Source organism: Acanthochromis polyacanthus, chromosome 6, assembly GCF_021347895.1.
Source record: "Acanthochromis polyacanthus isolate Apoly-LR-REF ecotype Palm Island chromosome 6, KAUST_Apoly_ChrSc, whole genome shotgun sequence".
Classification (NCBI taxonomy): Eukaryota; Metazoa; Chordata; class Actinopteri; family Pomacentridae; genus Acanthochromis; species Acanthochromis polyacanthus.
The window spans coordinates 14,620,212-14,641,531 of NC_067118.1; the positions used below are offsets into that span (position 1 = coordinate 14,620,212).

The 21,320-nt window shown below is 39.4% G+C and overlaps 2 protein-coding genes across 6 annotated transcripts in view; both read left to right on the forward strand.

The window, feature by feature from the left end:
* LOC110968556 (ephrin type-B receptor 2-like) overlaps positions 1 to 6,862 on the forward strand; it is a 63,652-nt gene extending 56,790 nt beyond the window's left edge. For all 4 annotated transcript variants that reach the window (XM_051949352.1, XM_051949351.1, XM_022218461.2 and 1 more), the window contains exon 16: positions 2 to 6,862. In XM_051949352.1, coding sequence (XP_051805312.1) covers positions 2 to 110 — 109 coding nt within the window. In that variant the 3' untranslated portion in view covers positions 111 to 6,862. The remainder of the gene's footprint in view (position 1) is intronic.
* Positions 6,863 to 11,237: 4,375 nt separating this feature from the next.
* LOC110968559 (leucine-rich repeat-containing protein 38-like) lies at positions 11,238 to 20,489 on the forward strand. Of its 2 annotated transcripts, none has more exons than XM_051949394.1 (2): positions 11,238 to 12,274; positions 19,052 to 19,454. In XM_051949394.1, the coding sequence occupies exons 1-2, from the start codon at positions 11,254 to 11,256 to the stop codon at positions 19,198 to 19,200; spliced, it is 1,170 nt and encodes a 389-aa protein (XP_051805354.1). In that variant the 5' UTR covers positions 11,238 to 11,253; the 3' UTR covers positions 19,201 to 19,454. The 2 variants fall into 2 exon arrangements, with proteins under 2 accessions (XP_051805354.1, XP_022074155.2); XM_022218463.2 differs by lacking the exon at positions 19,052 to 19,454 and adding an exon at positions 19,462 to 20,489 and having other exon boundaries at positions 11,241 to 12,274.
* Positions 20,490 to 21,320: the final 831 nt, after the last annotated feature.

Below are 21,320 nucleotides of genomic sequence, written 5' to 3' on the forward strand. Positions count from 1 at the left end.
GGGACATCGTAAAGGTAGGCGTGACACTGGCTGGCCACCAGAAGAAGATCCTGAACAGTATCCAGTCCATGAGGGCCCAAATGAACCAGATCACCTCAGTGGAAGTGTGAAATCACAGATCAGGAGCACACCAGCTCTGTTCACTGTAGAAAGCCCAGCAGCCACTGCCCCTGCAATTCTGCTTGAGCCTCTAAGGAGGACTGATATATTGCACACAGACTGTGACTTCATTTAAACTGAGATTGACCCTTCTTTTCTTCTGATTTTCTCCAGAGGGTTCCATCAGTCTGCAGCACAGCACAGATGTATGGTAGTTTTTGTAGCTACTCTATATTCAGGTAACGGTAATGCTTTGAGGCCTGATGTTGTAGTTGACCATAAACACAGCCATCGAAACCCAGTCTTCAAGCTGCTCAGCCCATGTCGATTTAAGATTTCTGGCATCACTACTCCACTGGCTGCGTTACCACAAAATCATCTAAGTAACAAATCCTTCTCAAAAGTTGACCATGCACTTTTGTTTTGTGTATAGGACTCACAGTTAAAGTGAATAAAAGGAAAAAGAGCACAATTAAACTCAACTAAATGTCTACTGCATAAAACAACCTCAGTAACTAGCATAAAGCTTGCAGTAGTCAATACTTTCAGTTGAGCGCATTTATTTACAAGTGCCACTTGCACCTTACTGCTTGATCCATCACACAGAGATGTTTGTTGTTAAAATTATAAGTTATAACCCATTACCTTGCTTGGCATATCAAAACCTACTTTTAATATTATTTATGGTAAACAGTTTTACAGCAAGAGACGCTACATGTATTTGCATTCTGTGACTGCCTGTATATACAGTATCTTCATTGTTACTCAGTGTTTACATTGTTACTCCTAAATCCACACAGGATTCAAAAAGCATGTCTACGCACAAAGGATTCACAGGAAGTGATACACCCTCATAGTCATGTGACAGATAAAGGCCAGTGGATGCATTTGGAAGAAGAAGCATTGACTGTCTTCTTTAGTCTAGTTTGTTGAGCTGCCCTGTAAACAAATCCACCAGCTGCTCCTCTGTTGCATCACTGATGTGATATCTGCTGAAGGTGAAGAACAAATAGTCGCCACATGTACAGTTTGTTGTACAATAAGAAAAACACACTACCACCAGCAGTAACTATAAAGGTGTTGCCAAATCTATCAGGACTGAAACCTTAATGATTTTAACTTTAAGTGAAGTAATATTATTCAAATGTTATTTTCCTACATTACAAAATGTCTGGGCGCAGGTCCCACAAGAATGCTGTCAGAAAGGATCTTTCATTGCATCTGGTTTATAAGCCAATAGAAGCTATCAGTCTCTGTCCTCTACTATGACACATTAAGCCTAAGGGAATCTCTTCTCAGTATGGCTCTTTTTAACCTCACATTACTGTTAATCAGACAGTGCTTGTTTTAGATTTTGCTTATTTTGTTTATTGGCATCCAGACTGGAAGTTAGTGATGACATTTGCTCTTTAAAGGTCTTTATAAACGGCCGTCACATACTTCCATGCCTGCACTGTCAGAAGCTGCAGATGTGGTTTTGACTGGAAAACTGACATCTGAGACAAATTAAGGAACCAAATAGTTACTGTCAGCACTGTAAAAATGGTCCCTTGAAACAATCCTTTTGAGCTGGTCTGAAAATTTCATAAAAAGGCATGGCTTCTGATATTTTGAAAAGTCAGTTGGTTGATATTTTTATTTTTTGTAGACATCTCTCACCAAATAGAACATTTTAACTGTGACATGACATCTGAAATGGACATTTTGTAAATGCTTGTCTGTCCCTGTGATCATACTAACCCATTTACTGTGGAACCGTGACAAGTTACTGCAACTTTGGGTCAGGGTTTGGGTGAGGAGACAATACTATTTCCTATGTTTCTCAGTATGTTATATGTGTTTTGGTGGGAAAGGTAGCCTACTTTACAGCAGTATATTCAATTTCAAGAGAAATCAGTTTTTCTCACAGCTGTTATCCTGTACATATCAGTATACTTTTCTTAATTTTGATGTACACCCCAACAAAATATCTGAATGGTGTTCTAAAATGACCATACCACCACTTCAGTGATTCAATGTCTTTATTGGTTCATGTATTTGCTGGCATAAAAAATATGCTACTTTGCTCAAAATTCCAAAGCTTCCTTCCAGGTAAATTGTTCCAGTGATTTTAAATTTAACACAGGTTGTTAAGTGCATAACATTATAATGAGACTTGAATGTCACATAAGGTTCGTGTGTGATCCAATGTGCTCTTTAGGTGTCAGTTTATGCTGATAAAAGGCACAAGTGGATGACAGACAGAGCTCTCTTGGATCATTCACTGAACAAATAGTACTCTGAACAACAAAACTTTGCCTTTGACGTTGAATCAAAATTCTCTATGCCCCTTCTTTCTTGTGACTACTTACATTAGTCTGAAGGTTACACTGATTAGACAGACTAATGCTCTCATAGTTACAAGAGACAGATGTTGCAATTATGAAAAAAAAAAAAAATTGACTTCCACAAAGTTGTTTCAAAACCTTTGCACCGAGCTAAGACTAAATGTGGGATTTTGAGAAGTAATTGTCAATTTAAAGAGGAACTCTTTAAAGGGTTCAAGTGTGTTCTGTGTACTTATGTACTTATCCACACTGTTGACTGTGGTTAGGTGTAGTCTGTTTTATTTGTTACCGCTTTCATCTATGATATATCGTTACAAGCATCTTGGAGAACTTGCCACAGTTCTTCTGTGTATTCAGTCTGTCTCATGTCTCCTGTTTGTTTATGCTGTTGGCTCAGTGGGTTCAGACCATCTGTTGCAGGAATCTGGTTCTTCTTGTAGCTGAAGAAAGTTCTTTGTGTTTGGTCAGTGGTCTACACTTAAATGGCACTTCCTACCTTTGTGGTACCCAAAGCGAGGTGCTTGCCTGCCATCAGGAGCAACTTGGTGATCAGTGTCTTGCCCAATGACACTTAAGCATGCAAGGGGAACCTTTTGATTAGTGGACAACCCCACTCTTCCACCTGAGCCACTGCCACCATATGTTTGAGACTCATTTTCCTAATTAATTTTGGGACAATCAAATGGCTCTCTGATGGTGTTGTGCAATGGATTAGAACCTTAATATCTCAAGTCACTGTAAAGTTTGCATCTTAGCATGTCTGAACTTTTTAATGCTACAGTCAAATTCTGTCAAAAGGATTTAAGCACCTTTTAATTTTTAAAGCGAAGAAATGATGTGGTGTGTTTTTAGTTAGAGCCTCCAAACAAAAGCGCCAAACTGGGAGTGTTTCTTCCTTGACAAAGTGCTGTGCAATGCCTGGTGCAGCTGTCAACAATAACTTGTGCTGTTTACATTCACAGGTGAAGGCCCAAGGTTCTGGAGGAATTTCAATTTCAGCTTCTGTAATTAAAGGGCAATAACTCCTTCTTTCGAATCTAGAAACTAGAACCTATTGACTTTGAGGCTGCCACAAGAATAACAGAAAGTTCTACAAACTTAACAAAACATGTTATTGTTTTTCACTCTCAAACAAACATGAGTATTTTGTCATACTCACTTGGCAAGCCAACACTGATTGGTAGTAGTTTCTAAAGTCCTGACAAATCACCCTTACAAAATTTGTACAGCTGTTTATTGCTATGGTAGGGTTTGATTAAGTTAAAGCTATGAAAATTGTTGTAAAACTTCCAGCATTGTAACTGGCTGTTAGAGCTGTAAACACAAGATGAAAGAGCAAATCCCTCGTGCTGTCATTTTTCTTGTGAGGACAGTCTTTTCAAAAGAGAAGCAATTGTGACCTTTGAAATGATTATTTATCCTCTGTTTTCTTAAAGGGCATACGGATCCTTTGACTGTTTGTCTATGTGTGTAATCTGTCCATGTACATATTCTCTTTATGATTTAAAATGACTTAACTGAGGTGAGATGCTGAGTATTGTACCAACATGCTGCTTCAAAAACCACTGTGGGTGGATATAAAGGGAATATGGTTCCTAGGCTTCACAGAACCAGTATACACTCAGAACTCTATTTTGTTGGTTTTGAAAAATGTGAATTTTGATAAAACTGTGGTTTTTATAAATGCTATGACAACAATTTATACTTCACACTACAGAAATGTGAATTCTCATCTTGGTTCATGTGATGTTTGAATTATTTTTATTTTTTAAAATGTATATCAGGATATTTGACATGTTCTTCCTGCCACAAGATACACGTGTACTCTTGCACTGTTGATGTTCTGTACATGAGTCTTTTCTGAACTCAAATCCTATTGAACTCGTTGGTCATAAAGTTCTCAGTTCTTTTGAGGTACAACACTCCTGGTTTTGTGACAGTATCCAATAGCACAGCCAAATCCATCAATTTTCTTCCCAATAGATGTTTTCTCATTCAGTGCCATTGTAAAATGGGTAGGTAATGTATCTCCTCATTCACTTTTTGTGGTTAAGTTGTTGTTTATGATCTACTCACTAGCACACATTTTTTGATAAGAAAAAAAAGTTCTCACTTGAAATGAAGATTTGAGTCCATTTATTAATGCTTTGCTCACAGAGTGCTGGCTTAGCTACGGAAGAGCTGTGGGCAAAGAGGCCATAATGGGTTAATCTGACCCAACACCTTTACCTCCATCCTCTTCTTGTTCTGTATGGTTGCACAGCGAGGTCAGAAGCTGCTTTACATGTACAATATTTGTGCATGTTTTTGTTTGAACATATTCTATTTGTCAGTGGAAAGTATGAGACAAGCTCATCACAGATGTACATTAGATACTGTGGGTGTGATGTGTGCTCTGTGCCAAACGTCCTGCAGTCACACAAATTGTTTGACACTTTTAAATGACCGCAGTCTAAAACAAGGTGCTTCCACAGCTCTGATTTTGAAGCTCTTCCGGGAAATTATTGGTAATTCATGTCCTCTTTTCCTTTTAATATATCTTGTTCAGTTAGATTATCAATATCAGTCTGCACTGATCTGTCATGCAATATGCACCATTATTGTAACAATGGTCCTAAACGTCTTACAGACATGCACAAATAGACTGTACTGTACACATGCATGGCCTGCACATGTTTTGACACAATGGGCAAGGCACCACATTCACACCTTGTATGCACCTGTTCAATCTGACATCATTTGATCTGTTTTTCTTCGCAGAAATGAGTTCATTTAAGGATTTCTGAGAACTCCTTTGAAGTATGGTTACTCTTATGTTTTTTTTTTTAAATTTATTTGAAGCCTAACTTAACAACACAAGCTAATAATTATGATAGATTCGTAGTCAAAAGAACCTTGTGTTGTTATATTTAAGTAAATGCAACAGAAAAAGCTCCTTTCACCTCAAACATTGTCTAACTGTGTCTGAACAGTAGCTAAACAGTGAGATTTCCTAAAGAGAGAAGAAAGAATCAAAGTCTGAATTGGGGCCCTGAGTAACTACTTTTCACGTGATCGATCATCATTTCAACATGATATTGAATGTGTACATTGAGGTTTTACTGGGTTGCACAGTTACACAACCTCCTAAAAGTGAGTGAGAAGTCACACTGCAAGACATATTCACCCATAACAGTAATATATTCTGACTACCTGATGTTCTTTAATTCATTTTAAATCATCAAATGACTGTGGGAGTTCATAGCCTGAACTGCAGACTCACTGCTCTTATCACTGGCTCATTTTTGTATGTGGGAGTCATTTACAAACACACATTTACAAACAGAGAGCAGGAAAATCACTTGAATTTAACCTCTTTATGTACAGACTGAAGAAAACTTTTCCCTTTTTAAAAAAATAATTGCTTCAATGTGTGTGCGCTGTGCTCCATCCATGTGTTGGCCCATGTCAAAACTGCCCTATGGCAGCTTCTCAGTACTTCGTACAGCTGAAATGTGCCTGGTTTTGGTAGTATTTTTACCATTTACTTTTTTTTTGCCAGAGACAAGTTGAAAATGTTCAAATTCAAAAATGTTTTTGTGTTCTCTCTGAGAGTGAACTATTAAGATAGATATCAACTTAGTATCTGTGTGTGTTAAGAGCAGAGATGGAGTCAGAACATGGTTAGCTTGTTTAGCATAAAGGCTGGATGGTCAGGAACGGGAAACATCTTCTCTTGCTTGTTCAAAGTTCATAAACACAACAGTATATGGATCAACACAAACGATAAACAGGATTCAACATTGAACTTAAAAGATGTTTATAGGTGGATTTTATCTGATTGATTGATATCTATCTTCTTGTCACACTCTCTGAAGGACAAAAACTGAAAACCTCAGAAATTTTGAACAGGTGAACTGAAATCAAAGTGATGGTTTAAATAACCCCATGCATAGTGCAGAACAGAGGCTTTTACACTGTCAAGGTTAATGTTGAGTCTACAGTATACTGTCAACATGCTTCAGTTAATATTTAAAGTACCAAAAAATACACAAGAGGTTTAACTGTCCAGAATCCAGTATTTCAGCTTTATGCAGTACCTGTTCCCTTTACCGCACAGCCCTTCTTTTTGCCTGAGGGTCCCCTGAAGACATTTCTATTCTCTGTAGATGGGAGTTTTAGATAAAGGTTTTTCCTGCACCCTTGGTCCAAAGCACACGGGACATAGGGGTCCATGTAAAATTCCAGAGGGTTTACCCACAGCCAAACAAGCTCTTACCACTGTGATCTCACTTGGACTTTGCTTTTCTTTTTTATGTTGTACAAATGTATATTTGATGGTATACATGTGAAGGATGTATCGATTTGAATTATTTGTAATACTGTTATTGGTTTATTTTGTAAAAAAAAAACAACAAGAAAATAAAAAGTAAATAAAGAAAGGACAGCACACACAAGTGTTTGGCAGCTATTGTCCCAAATAAGACAAAATGGTGAACATGCATTACACACATCATTTATTTCTTTGTCTTTACTTGATTTCATAGAGTTCTGCTGAAATATTAACTGATTAAACAAATGATCCCAAAGGAATACCATTGGAATAATCAATTCTACTCTATATGGTCTTTTTGGCAATGCAATTCTGAAAACTGTCAACACTAAGCACCTAAATACACTGACTGTGTGATGCAAGCTTTCGACACAAGAGGGTAGTAGAGAATTAAAAAATATTTTTTTAACTCTGAAGAAGTACTTAAAGCTGCTGTCCGGAGTTTGAATCGCAGCGTCTCCCAAAACACTGGTGGTCCCACCCTCCCTCCCTCTGATTTCGCCCCTTTATTTGTGCACGCGCGCAGTACATGAGAGAAGTGCCCGGAGTGCTGCAGCATCTCGCCTGTTTTGCTGTTTTCCCCTCTTCTACATTTAGTAAATAATAAAGGAATTACGTTAGAATGCTGTATTGAGTCTAACTTGTCCTAATACCAAAATAACATGAATCTGCTAGGACGAACGAGTAAAGTTTCAATATGTGATTACACTCGTGTATCCCTCTCGATGACGTTGTTTATCAAACTTAATGCATTTACGCGTGTATATGTGTTACATTGTTTATTTATTTCTATCTAGAGTTCAGAATTGCATGACTCCTCTGACGAAGAGTATGTCCCAGACGCCCCAACATCTTCCTCCAGAGGTCGGGCATCTAAACGAAGCCGTCAGGCGGGCTATGGAGGCCGTGGTCGGGGAGCGACGCGAGCACCCCGACCACGGCATCTAAACGAAGGCGTCAGCCGGGCTATGGAGGCCGTGGTCGGGGAGCGACGCGAGCACCCCGAGCCAAAAAACGTCCTGCAGTCTCTTGGCCTGACAAGCCGTGGGATTGGTAACTTTTCTGGAAGTTGCTGAGCCCTGATGCTCTCTCCTCCACAAGCAAAACAAATGTGCGCGCGGTTGCGTAGTGCGTAGCTCGCCCACCTCTGCATGGGCTTGCTTGCTGCGCGCGTAACCGTTGATTGACAGCATGACAAAGCTGAAGCTCGAACTTGATTGGTCGGCAGCAACCGGCGCTTTTTGGAATAACATGGGGGTCTATGAGAGGAAGGCGGAGCTCAGGAATAAATTTTCATATCGCGTTATACTAACTTTATATTATAGTATCGAACTAGACTAACACATTTAAGCTTTGTTAAAAAATGATACATAAATTGAAAACAAACAGAAACTCCGGACAGCAGCTTTAAATGCAATAGTAACAAATCACAATATATGTCATTCCAAGGCATGTAACACATGCCTTTTATTAGCCAGGAACCTGCAGCTGAAACAGATTCACAGTATCGCCTCCATCAGTTGGAGTGACAGAAGACATGAGGAGGGAGGAAAGAGACAACAGAAATAGCTGATTACGTTCAAATATATTTGAGCCTTGTTCAATGTCTAATAAAAAGAAAGACACCGACTACTGGTCATTATTGCAGTTGTAATATCAAACACTGAACAATAGGAAATGATAAATACTGGATAGGTTAGTAACCACAGACTTGAAACATAAAGCTCTGGAGCCAGAGATAACTGTAGAAAGGCTCATAGAGAGAACGAGCAGAGAGGGAAAAAACAAGATTGTGGGAGAGATGCCTCATCAGTACCTACAGCACCCTCCATAATTATTGGCACCTCTGGTTAAGATGTGTTGAAAACCTTAAAATAAATTAAATTTTTATTCCAGAAGCAAACTCTCACACTGAAAATTATTGAAAAATGTAATAAAGGTGCTGTTTTGTTGGCTAAAGGGGGTTGCACAAACTATTAAAATCAGGGGTGCTAATAACTGTGGCACACATGATTTGATGTAAAAGAATTATTTCTTAAGGTGTGATTTTTTTTCCCCCACTGAATAAATGCACTTGAATGAAAGGTTGAATTTTCCTCTTTTTTCATTGTGGTCCTATATTATTTAGAAAAAAAATGAATTTATTAGAAGCTAAAGAACACATCTTAACCAGGGGTGCCAATAATTGTGGAGGGTGCTGTATTTGGCTAGATAGATAGTTTCTGTTTTTGAGGTGTTTATTGCCTAATACAATGACTTTTATTTTAAAAGAAGAAAATTGCAAGTCAGCCAGGCTTTTATGTCTGAAGTATGACTAACGGATTTGTTTCATCATTGATAGCTGGGTTTCATTTACATATCAGTGGAAATGTATGCACTGTTTCTTTATAACATTGCCAAAAGGAAGCATGTCATGAGGTGAGAAATATCACATTGTGGGATCAGCACAAAGCTGAGTGGATGTTTTGCCTGTGCTCTTGTTCTGTGCATGCGGCAATTTTCATCAGATGCTGCACCTTCCTCCTACAGTCCAAAGACCTGCCTACAGTTGTCCTCAAAACTATTCATACCCCATGAAAAATAACATTCTTTATCAGATTCTGCATTTGTAATAGGTATTATATTTGTATTTCCTCAATATCTTTTTTCTCTTGTTGCTATGTGCAAATTCACATATGAGTGTCTAAACTTCACTGACATATAGGAATAGATATGGCCAAAAGTTAGTTCTCACTGATGTTCAGAATTATTCATATCTCTGGCAACATTTCGGAAAAATATATTTTTTTGGTTTAAATTCCAAATAATTTACTAATTTTTGGCCTAAATTTATTTAAAGATGATCAGTGGAATAAGCTTATGTTTTTTTGTGACTAGTGGCATCTTTTCCGAAGAGTATAAATAGGGGCAACATGTTCTGGTTATTCTCAATTTCTGACCAGTATGGCCAAGAAGAAGGAGCTCAGTGAGGATCTGCGACAACGTCTTGTATGTGCCCACAGTAAAGGAAAGGGTTACAAGGCCATTTCCAAGCATATGATGTCCCTGTGTCTACCGTCTAGAGCATAATCAACAAGCACATTGATGCTGGTGACACCTGAGAACAGCATGACAGGCACAAGAGAAATAAGAAATAGTGCTGCTGAGGTGATTAAGAATCTTTGATTTAAAAAAAATCACAACAATGTGGCATTGCTGTAAAGCAAGGCTAGTAAATGACAGACATTGTCATTAGACTGACTTCAGTATATTGTAGGTCAGCTTGATGCAGTAAAACCATACAGTGCTGCCTTGTCTCTCCCCAAAGTGGCACCTAATGTAACCTACTTTTTTACATGATACAGATCAGAGTGGAAGTACTTTCTGCATTTATTTCTGTTGTCATCATTTTCACGAAGCAAAAACTGTATTATTTAAGACCCTAGGGATATTTATGTAATACTTCTTTTTTATGCTGAAATGATGTCACTGGTAAACAGAAGACTGGGGGATTTAGGATTAGTAGTCCACTGATTCGACGCTGACAACATGCACATTTAAACCAAATTATTGGGATTAACAAGATGAAATGCATTCATGGAAATGTTTACATATTTTGTATGAATTCATTCAATGTGTAACAGTTTGCCTGAAATGGTTTCCGAAGGGGACACTTTTGTACCAAAACTGTGGCAAAATAAGGGTGACACACATATCAGAAATGGATATAAGATTTAGATGCACAAGGTTTGTCATTTGCAGCCTTTCTACAAAAAAACCCCCAACAAAACACAAATTCAGCAAATTAAATGAAAACTACATTTTAAAAATTGAGGACTATAAATATTTGGATATTGATATTTGCCTACAAAATCCAAAGGTAGTTGTAATCTTGTACATATAGTACAAACTGAATTAAACCTAAAGTCTCAAACAAGTTAAACAGTCTGATAAAAATCAACATTTGCACATTTCATCTTGGTAGTGTCATTCTACTGGATAGCGTCAGCTCGCACAGCTGTTTATGATCAGCCCTTTGTGTTTTTATTTAAAATATCCATGTGAATCAGTTTGCTGTCATTTTAGGGTAAATGTTTTGGGATGATGCAGAGAAACCCATCTCTTTTCCTTCTGCATCCAGGGAGTGAAGCCATGGTGACAAAAAGAAAAGCAGGACTAAACACGGAGGCAGGGAGGATGGGGGGAAATGGCAGTGATTCCAGGAGACTACGTGGGACACTGTTGTTGGCTGTGCGTATGTCACAGCGTCACATATGAGTCACAGATGGAAATGGCATCCTCATCTTCATTTCAAGTCTGTCTGTGAGGAAGCAATAGCATTTAAATCAAACATCATTAAAACGATTCTAATCAGTGACAATGGCTCTGCTCCCCTCAACTGACTGATGACAGGGGCAACTGATTTACCTTAGTAGGTAACTAATGATGCATGGAGGGCTGATCCTTTGAGCACACACAGACACACAAACATGTCTCATGGCTTACCCCACAAGCCCCGCCCCATTTGCTTCTGGTATGTTAGCTTCTGTTTACCTCTGTGTTAATCCTCTCCCCTTTCACATCCCCCTCCTACTGACTCTCTTACATGCTCTCTCTTTTACTCCTCCCCTCTCTCCCCTCAAAGCCAGCAGGCTGCTATTTGATCCAGACTGCTTGTTACATGATCTCCTGGAATACAATGTTCCCTCGCTACTCCATGGCTTTTCTGTTTGTTCTCGCTTTGCAGTGCAGGGGGCACGGAAGAATGCCAGCACCGCACTGAGGCTACAACAACAACTGACCTTTCCTTCCCCTTCCCCATCTGTGAGCTTAACCCATCTATCTGTTTGTTTCCCTATCTTCCCTGTTCATGCACTGTCAATACCCCCTCACCCCCTATCCCTGATTATTACTGCAGCCCCCTTGACAATGTTACCATGCATTAACTGGCTGCAGCCTTTCCTTGCCTTGATCTCCTCCACCTTGCTCACTCGAGGCCACAATTGTCCATCCAGCTGTTTGTGTCCAGACCACCACACTGTGGACTGCACCAGCCAAGGTCTAACTAAAGTTCCAGACTCCATCCCTCTGGATGTTCGGCGTCTCTTGCTCTCCAACAACTGGATTCACTGGATCCCCTCTGACTTTCTAGTCCTTTACAGTGATCTGGTCTACCTGGACCTGAGGAATAATTCCCTGTCCAAGCTGGAGCCAGGGACTCTAAACACGGCCTCAAGATTGGTGTTTTTGGACTTGGGGAGCAATAACCTGACAGAAATCTCTTCTGAGACATTTGGAGAATCAAGGAGTCTGATCAAACTACGACTGGGAAACAACCCTTACCTAAGCATGGTAGGCAGGGATGCTTTTACAGGGTTGACTTCTTTGAGGGAGTTGGAGCTGGAGTGGAATGGTCTCACAGTGCTGGATGTAAGGGTCCTGGAACCCCTGCCCTCCCTCCGGATGCTACGTCTGGAGGGCAATCCCTGGCTGTGCAACTGCCACTTTGCCAAACTGTTCATATGGCTGAAAGAGAACCAGCACAAGCTGCCAACAGGTAAGATATTAGCTGCTTGAAGAAGTGGTTTATTTTTTTGTTCGACTTGAAAAGTGTGAGGTGTCCACAGTCATTGTATTGCCTATTATTAGAACATCCACAGTTTGGAGAACAGACAGGAAGAACAGTGGAAGGGGTTGATATTCAGACCACCAGACACTACTGACAACAGTAATTTTACCACGTAGAAAACAGAGTTGCCATGGTACCACTTACTTCATCACTTAGTTTGGGTGTGCTTTTGTATTACACTAAAATCACATAATAATAAATTGGCGATCCTGGGTTTTGCAATGTAACATTAGGGTTTTTGTCAATGAATCTGGTCACTCTGAAGAGAGGATATACCTGCTTTAGTTCCTCAGCAGAAAGGCATGAAAATATTCTAAGTACAGTCTAAGAACATACTTTAACCCACATTGTTCTTTTTTATGTAGGCCTTTAAAAAGTGGCGAAAAGTTGTTTTTCTCCAGACCCAATCTACAGCAGTTCACTACTTTGCTTCCATGCTGGTCCTCATGTTTATATCTCCAAACTGGGGGCATATCAGCTGTCATATAATATAGGTAATTTATTGACTATGTACAAGTACCTCATACAGCTCATACATTTGGTTCAAAGAAACCAAATGCTTACTTGTAGCCCTAGTTCCTTAACAGAAGGAAATCCATTCATTTCTATGTGACACTTTCAGTGATTCAGCTGATCAGCTGCAGTTAAAGCAATGGAGATCCAATGAATTAACAGAGACAAACCAAGAAACAGGTAGATTTTGTTAACTAAGTGCTACACTTGACATGTTTGGTACCAGTATCTTCAAGATTGGTAGCTCTGTAGAACCAGATGACACAATGGATGACACAAAGCGACAGCTACTCAAACATAATACTAAAGGCACTTCATAAAGATAGTAGTGCAGTTTGCAAAAGCAGAGTGAAACAAAATGACCTCAGCAATTATGTTTTTCAAAAATCATACATGAATTTCAGATTCATATACATATTTTGCCTATTACATACAAATATTGAAAATTGTAATTCTTCCTGAAAAATTCTTCCTCTGAGAATAAAAAGAGAATACTGAGTATTTGATCTAGCACATCTGGTTGTCATGTTCATTGTGTCATTAGAGATTAATATAGGTGTCTTCTGGAAATATTTCATTATACATTTGGATTGCCATATGAGTTTGACCCTCTCAATGATGGCTGTTATCCTGGCTTTGATAATACTTTGACTATGAAGTTCACCTTGACATAAAGAAGAAATCAGATTTCCACATCAACAACACTTTGGTACCCTTTGGCACTGCTCCAATGGTGCTTCTCAGCCTCAGGTTAGACTATGGTTGTTCTGGGCATCTTTCACACCAGTTAGAATCAGTGTATGTGAATAGCCAGATTATTTTGCCATCAAGTATCTGCCAAGCTAAGGTAAATTTATGCAATAGACAAACCCGGCATACTGACCCTTGAACAATTCAAAACAGATCTTTAGTTCAGCTACTGACTGTACTGAAAAACATTCTATATAGCATTGATATATGGTTTTGCTGCTCTTGCTACTGGCCTTGAACAACACAAGTTATAACATAAACTATAGACTCACAGTACATGCAAAGATTACACGATAGTAATAGTCCAAGTTAATCTTATTTATTGCACCTTCAAGATTATTTTTTTCCTTATTTGGACTCTTTGCCATACAATACAAGTGATTCAACATGACTTATTATTAGGGATGTCCTGATCAAGCTTTATTTACCCCCAATCTGATCAGAGTCGTTTTAGATTTAGTATCTGCTGATACAAATCTCCAATCTGACAATAGTTTTCTAGATAGTACATACTTTAAATACATTGAAAAGTAGTGTGGACTAGCTCTAAAAGATAGCAAAAACCTCCATTCTCTAATACACGTCAGAAAATGTATTGTAGATTATATGCAGTGCCTGGTTGCACCACCAGGTGGAGCTTTTTATAGTTCCACATTGACAGGCAGGGAACACTGTGGAGGTATAGTTAGATCCTGAGGTCCCCAAACCGGACACCATTCTCACTCCGGCTGCACCTTGAGATCCTGTCCATGAATACCATAAACAGGATTGGAGACAAGGGGCAGCCCTGGCGGAGTCCAACACCCACTGGAAACGTGTCTGACTTTGTGTCGAGTATGTGGACACAGTTCTCACTTTTGTTGTGGGACCAAATAGCTCTTATCAGTGAGCCCGGTTTCCCATACTCCCACAGTACCCCCTACAGAGCCCCTTGGAGGACACGGCCATAGGCCTTTTCCAAATCCACAAATGCACATGATGACTGGCAGGTCAAACTCCTAGAAGGCAACTTAGAAACTGCAAACACAATCTCCAACTATTTGCATCAACTGTTTCAAAGGTAAACAAGCAACATCCGTTATTCAGCATTTGCATGTATTTCTGTGTGTGTGTGCAGGTTTCTTAACACACATTTGTATGTCTATAAGTTTTTTGTCCAAGCACATGTGGTGTGCAAATAAATGAACATACAAATGTACTTGTGCACGTGTTTTTGTTCAGATGTGATTATGACGATATCTTAGATGCTGTGCTAACATACCAAGGACTGCATGTCTGAATTTTCTATTCTGTTTTTGTGGTCCCTAATGTGTGCATGTGAGAGAGAGACAGAGAGAGAGAGAGTATGCTTGTTTGTGTCTGTGACTGTTTCCGGCGTGTCTGTGTGAGCATAAGTCTGGCTGTCTGTTGTAGTGCCACGTGACTGGAATAGCACCAAGCGATGAGGTCACCAAGTCCCCTTTCATGTGGAAAACCCCTTCTGGTCTTACAGTGACTCACAATCGCACATGCACAAACAGACACACACTCATTTGACAGTGATGTCTAGTGACTCTTGGGCACAGCAGGGTTACAGAGGAATCAGGATAAAATGGAAGCGCCTCTCTGCACAGTGGACAGAACGTTTTTGAGGTGTTAGTGTACATTATAACAGAAATCACTCACAGTAAAACTGTGTTCAGAGACTACAGTGAAACTACCTTTAAAATATAAAAGTAATGTTCTGGTTATTAGTCAGTTACTAATTTTGATGTTTAGCCTTTAGGTTAAAATATATGCCTCTTCTGGTGTTTAATTTGTGAATACATCCTGGCCTGCAGAATAGATGTTATATAAAGTGGAATCTTTAAATGTTTAAATGTTACATCTTATCCATGAATCCCAAAGAGGTGGCTCAGTTGTTCTAAGAGCAAGCAGAATTGCTTGTCTCCTCTAAAAATGTAAATATATTTCAGGGCTGCAGCAGCCACAGATAAACAGTATGCAGAAGTGAGCGCAATATATAAATGTCAAATAAAACAAAAATTGCATTAATTACATTGATTTGTGCCTTCTTTAGAAATAATTGTCATTTTGGCAGCATCCTTTGGATCAATATCAACGTGGGAATATTCCTATTCTCCAGAGTGTCTAGGAATGAGTCATCTTGTCAGACAGTATTTTCTATGTCAGAGGCATTCATGGTGTCATCTATAAGTGCACTCATGCACACTCCCACCTCTGTAGGCCACTGTGCATTTGCTATGGTAGTCTTGCCTTGCCAAGGTTCATGCCAAACATGCTGGACTCTATCTGAGCTCAACAAATGTATCTTAATCTTAAACCAAATAATTTTGTCCCAGTAGTTATCAAACTTATTTTCCTTTTCTTAAGACAAGTGTAATCTTGCAGTTTTGTGCCAAGAAGTTAGCAAGAGTTTATTTTTCTATGGTGCTATCTGTAGAGTTTGATGTTACAGAAACTGTCACAGAAACTCTGATTTCCATTGATAAACCCTGTAGCAAGTCTGAAGCACCTGTCTGTCTGTTTATCAGAACAAGTACCGTACTGTGAGTGGTGTTGTTTTGGGAGAAGAATCCGTGTAAATTTTGTTGGTGGAGCAAGATTCATGTTATACATGCACACTATATTGCCAAAAGTATTTGCTCACTCATCCAAATAATCACAATCAGGTGTTCCAATCACTTCCATGGCCACAGGTGTATAAAATCAAGCACCTAGGCATGCAGACTGCTTTCACAAACATTTGTGAAAGAATGGGTCGTTCTCAGGAGCTCAGTGAATTCCACCGTGGAACTGTGATAGGATGTCACCAGTGCAACAAATCCAGTTGTGACATTTCCTCGCTCCGAAATATTCCACAGTCAACTGTCAACTGCATTATAAGAAAGTGGAAATGTGTGGGAATGTCAGCAACTCAGCCACGAAGTGGTAGGCTTTGTAAACTGACGGAACGGGGTCAGCGGATGCCAATAGTGCCAAGAGGTCGCCAACTTTCTGCAGAGTCAATCGCTACAGACCTTCAGACTTCATGTGGCCTTCAGATTAGCTAAAGAACAGTGTGCAGAGAGCTTCATAGAATGGGTTTCCATGGCCGAGTAGCTGCATCCAAGCCACACATCAACAAGTGCAATGCAAAGCGTGGGATGCAGTGGTGTAAAGCTGGACTCTAGAGCAGTGGAGATGCATTCTCTGGAGTGACGAATTGCGCTTCTCCATCTGGCAATCTGATGGACGAGTCTGGTTTTGGCGCTTTCCAGGAGAATGATACTTGTTGGACTGCATTGTGCCAAGTGTAAAGTTTGACGGAAGAGGGATTATGATGTGGGCTTGTTTTTCAGGAGCTGGTCTTGGTCCCTTAGTTCCAGTGAAATGACTCTGAATGCTTCAGCATACCAAGACATTTTGGACAATTCCATGCTCCCAACTTTGTGGGAACAGTTTGGAGCTGGTTCCTTCCTCTTCCAACATGACTGTGCACCCGTGCACAAAGCAAGATAGATAGATAGATAGATAGATAGATAGATAGATAGATAGATAGATTAAATCTTTATTAATCCCACAGCGGGGAAATTTACAAGGTCCATAAAGACATGGATGACAGAGTCTGGTGTGGATGAACTTGACTGGCCTGCATAGAGTCCTGACCTCAATCCGATAGAACACCTTTGGGATGAATTAGAGCACAGACTGAGAGACAGGCCTTCTGGTCCAACATCAGTGTGTGAAATGCGCTTCTGGAAGAATGGTGAAAAATTCCCATAAACACACTCCTAAACCTTGTGGACAGCCTTCCCAGAAGAGTTGAAGCTGTTGTAGCTGCAAAGGGTGGATCGACGTCATGTTCAACCCTATGGATTAGGAATGGGATGTCACTTACGTTCATAAGCGAGTCAAGGCAGGTGAGCAAATACTTTTGGCAATATAGTGTATAAAATACACTAAATTGCTGCTACAACTGTGCTTTGAGTGATTTTAGTTGATCAGTCCTGCTGTGTCTTTTTCATCATTCGGATGTTTTACAATCAGATTGTTGTTGTTGTTTTTTTTTTGCTTCACTGGCACTTTTTTTTATGCAGACATGTTGTTTACAGCTAATTTTATGATTCAGTTTTGTTTCAGTCATCACAGGTGTATTTTGCAGAAGAACATCAGGTGGCTAGGAAGCACAGGATGAAATAAACCAAGTCCAACAAAGAGTATTCCAAATGAAGGCAGTCTAACTAAACAAATGAAAAGAAATCCAAAAATCCCATAGAGTTGATTAGTAAAATGGGGCAGGACTGAAGAACTGACTAAAACTGAGCAGTAACACAGATGAACTGATAAGTAGAAGAACTGGAGTGTGGGTACTTTTCATTCTGCTAAGGTGTCTTCTTACTTTCTTCATTTGTGTCTCTTCCTCAAATCTTAGCTTCTTTCAGCAAGGATATGAGAGAGAAATGTGAGGAAGAGCTCCACAGTGAAAGTCTTAAGCAATGTCAGCACACCTTTATCACCTGTAAAATCAATCTGACATACACGACATTAATCATTTGCGGGGGCTATAAAAAGAACTGACCCCTCTTAGAGGTCTTATCCTTTTCAACCATGAATTATGGTCAGTTTATTTATTTTTTGCTATTTTTGTTGTTGTTGTTTTTACAGGAATTTACAAAAAATAACAAGTAAAAACATGTTTCCTCACTCCAAGCTCCCTGTGAAGTCACATCTCTACTTACTTCTTGCTGCCTCAAAGTACATTTAAGTTATAAGGGGACCCACAATGATTGTGGAGGAGAAATGATTTCCAGATCATGGGAGGGGAGCTGACACTAGAATGCATAGGTTATCATACTGAAAACTACACAGAGACCTGAAAAGATAAGAAGACACAGCTGAAAATAGTGAGAGCAGAGCAGATGATCACTAAGGAAAACACACAAATGGAGGAAACAAAGCCACTAGAGTCACATAAAGTTAGTAAACACCATAACAAAACAGGAGATAACAAGACGTGACATGAAAATCCCACACAGACAAACAGAGAGAGACACAAAGAGAATATTTTCAGAGGGATCGCCACATGGGCCAACTGAAAATCACAGTCAAGTCGTAACTGATTTCCAGGAAGTCTGTTATGCTGTTGTGGTATGTAGGTTAGTTGAAAACTATGTCATCATGAGACTTAAGTGATGTGCGTAGATGGATACAGGATCATTAAATATTTGGTTCTTTTGACTTTGGGACCAGATGTTCACAGATCAATATTGTTTCCTCCTCACCTGTTTGATGTAAAGAAAAGTAGACACTGTCATTTCCACTTAGACCCTCTTGATCCATCCCCATGGATCATGCTGTTTATGAGTTATTAATGAGTTATTACTGCTGTGTTATTGTGCATTAATATATGCAGCTCTTTCCCTTTGGAGATGTTTATATTGATCCTCTCTTTTTTCCTAGCGTGGCAAAGGCATGACCTGCTCTACTCTGTCTCTGACAGTGCTCCGAACCACCATCACTCCTCACTCCTAAAATTAACCTCCTTGTGCCTAAGCCAACCAACCCAATCAATGAAGACAACGTGTATCAGCCAGTCAGAGGCAGAGTAGATGCCCTTGCCACCCTAAGAAGAAAAAGACTTGCTTGAGAATTTAGAAGTGAGTATTCATAATGCTGACTGGAAAATAAGTAATTATTCTCCATAAAACTGAGTATACCCTGCATTGCACCACTGGTTACGACATACTTCAAACTATACCGGTGCTGTATTTTTATTGCCATCCTCTGTTCATCTGCACACTCATTTATCCTTGTAAATGAGTTCTTAGCCAGTGTCTGTCTGGTTGACTGTTTGTTTTCTCTCCTCCCAGGAATGGAAGGGATAGAGTGCTCTTTGCCTCTGGATGGACGTCGTGTTCCTCTCAGTTTACTCTCGGAGGACAGTTTCAGGGAGTGCCATGGTGCCCTCACTCTAACGGACTACCTCATAGTCATCTTTTCTGGTATTTCAGTCTCAGTGGCAGCAATCATGGCCAGCTTCTTCCTCGCTTCCACAGTCCACTGCTTCCAGCGCCTGAGTAAAGGCAGTAAAGGAGATGAGGAGGAGGGGAATGACTGACAGAGTAGGAAAAGGGAAAATGGATTATGTAAAATGAAAGTATTTCATACAAAACCCTTGCTGAGAGATCATGTTGGCATCTGAGAGGAAGCTCAACAAATCATGAAAGCAATGGGGGAAAAGCCAGTATGATGGAAGATGATGTTATACCAAGGATGCTCATAATATTTCAAATCAAAGATCACCTTTGGGCTATCATGAGAGCGATAGAGTGGTTTGAAAAACAACAAACAGGTTTGCATAACTATGATCAAATGTTGCAGATGGTGATGTGTGTCATAGTGCTGGATCTAAGGTCGCAATGATTTACAAGCACTGAAAGCAACATATAAGCTGTGTTTCCAACTAGTGTTAGCTGTTGTGCAAAGGCCTGTCCGGTAGATGTCTTACAGGAGCTGTGACTTATGCCAGCATTAACCAGATATGTTAGTCCTTTGAGATGGTCACTGCAGGGCTCAACACTTTCTAAGGCACTTGTTCTTTGGACATATAGACCTTTCCCTTCTCCAGACACAAATGTTATTTGTCTGTGTAAAAATGACAGTAATTTACATTTTTTGTTCATGAATGTAGAATGTAGAATGTAAATTTTAAAAAAACATTCAAGCTATTGCTTTCATTGATAATCATTTTTTTTCACTTTGCAAAGCCTGTTTCAGTATCAGATTAATTAAATTAACCACTGATCTGTAGAACTAAAACAGAGAAGTTGACATTGAAAAAGAAAAAAATGGCCTTAATAAAATTCCTCTGAAAAATAAAACACAGATATTCAAATTATTGATTTATGTTTTGGTGTATTTCTTTGTATTTTAAAGTGACTGTCAGTGAGAATTTTCAGATTTTTTTCTTCAAGTCTGCACTTTTAAATTCTTTTGTTTTACAAAGCATTTTTTTCACAATGTTCGAATGACAACTTTCTGTCAGTTTTGGTGGAGATGGGAAGAGTCTGAAAGGAGGGGCAAGGAGTGCCTCATTTCCATATAATTTGGATATTAAGGAGCAGGAGGGGACAGTCAGTGACTGAGATGACCGCAAGCTCAGACAACACAGTCCTGCCTCGTTATGTTTATATGAAGATGTGTATATTCTGAGGTTTCCAAGATCCTCTGCCTGTCAAGTAATAAAACAGAAACCTTTTCAGACATAAGCAGTGTCTGATCAAACAGGTGGGATTAGAGGAAAATGTAGTTCTGCCTTCAACAATTCATATCAGACAATTCATATTTAGAATACAACTGAAAATGCATTTAAGAGAATCCATTTTATAACAGGACTAAAGTCTATCTTAAAATTTATACACAGATGAAAAACATTGTGCCTCTACTCCTGATGTTCTGTAGTGGAGCTAATCAGCTTCAGTTTCCATTAACAGCATCATGCTGGTAGGGATGCTGCTGCAGAAGATGGAGCTGCTGCTGATTTGTCTGTGGAGTGTCCCAGCAGTCAGTGAGGATCTGGATTTCTTTAGCTGTCACTCAGAGATATGACGTTTATACAACTACTTTCTTGCATAAAATAATCTTAATACTACATTTTGTGTCACAATAACAGTAGCATTTACAAAAAAGCCTTGTAAGTTTTCTTTTCAGCCTTTCCCGCTAGTTGGTA

What these genes read in the sequence shown, in the direction of transcription:
- LOC110968559 (XM_022218463.2), top strand. Translation starts at nt 11,254, where the DNA reads ATGTTAGCTTCTGTTTACCTCTGTGTTAATCCTCTCCCCTTTCACATC. An exon ending in CCAGCACAAGCTGCCAACAG is followed by an intron (nt 12,275 to 19,461) that starts GTAAGATATTAG and finishes CTCTCCTCCCAG; the next exon opens with GAATGGAAGGGATAGAGTGC.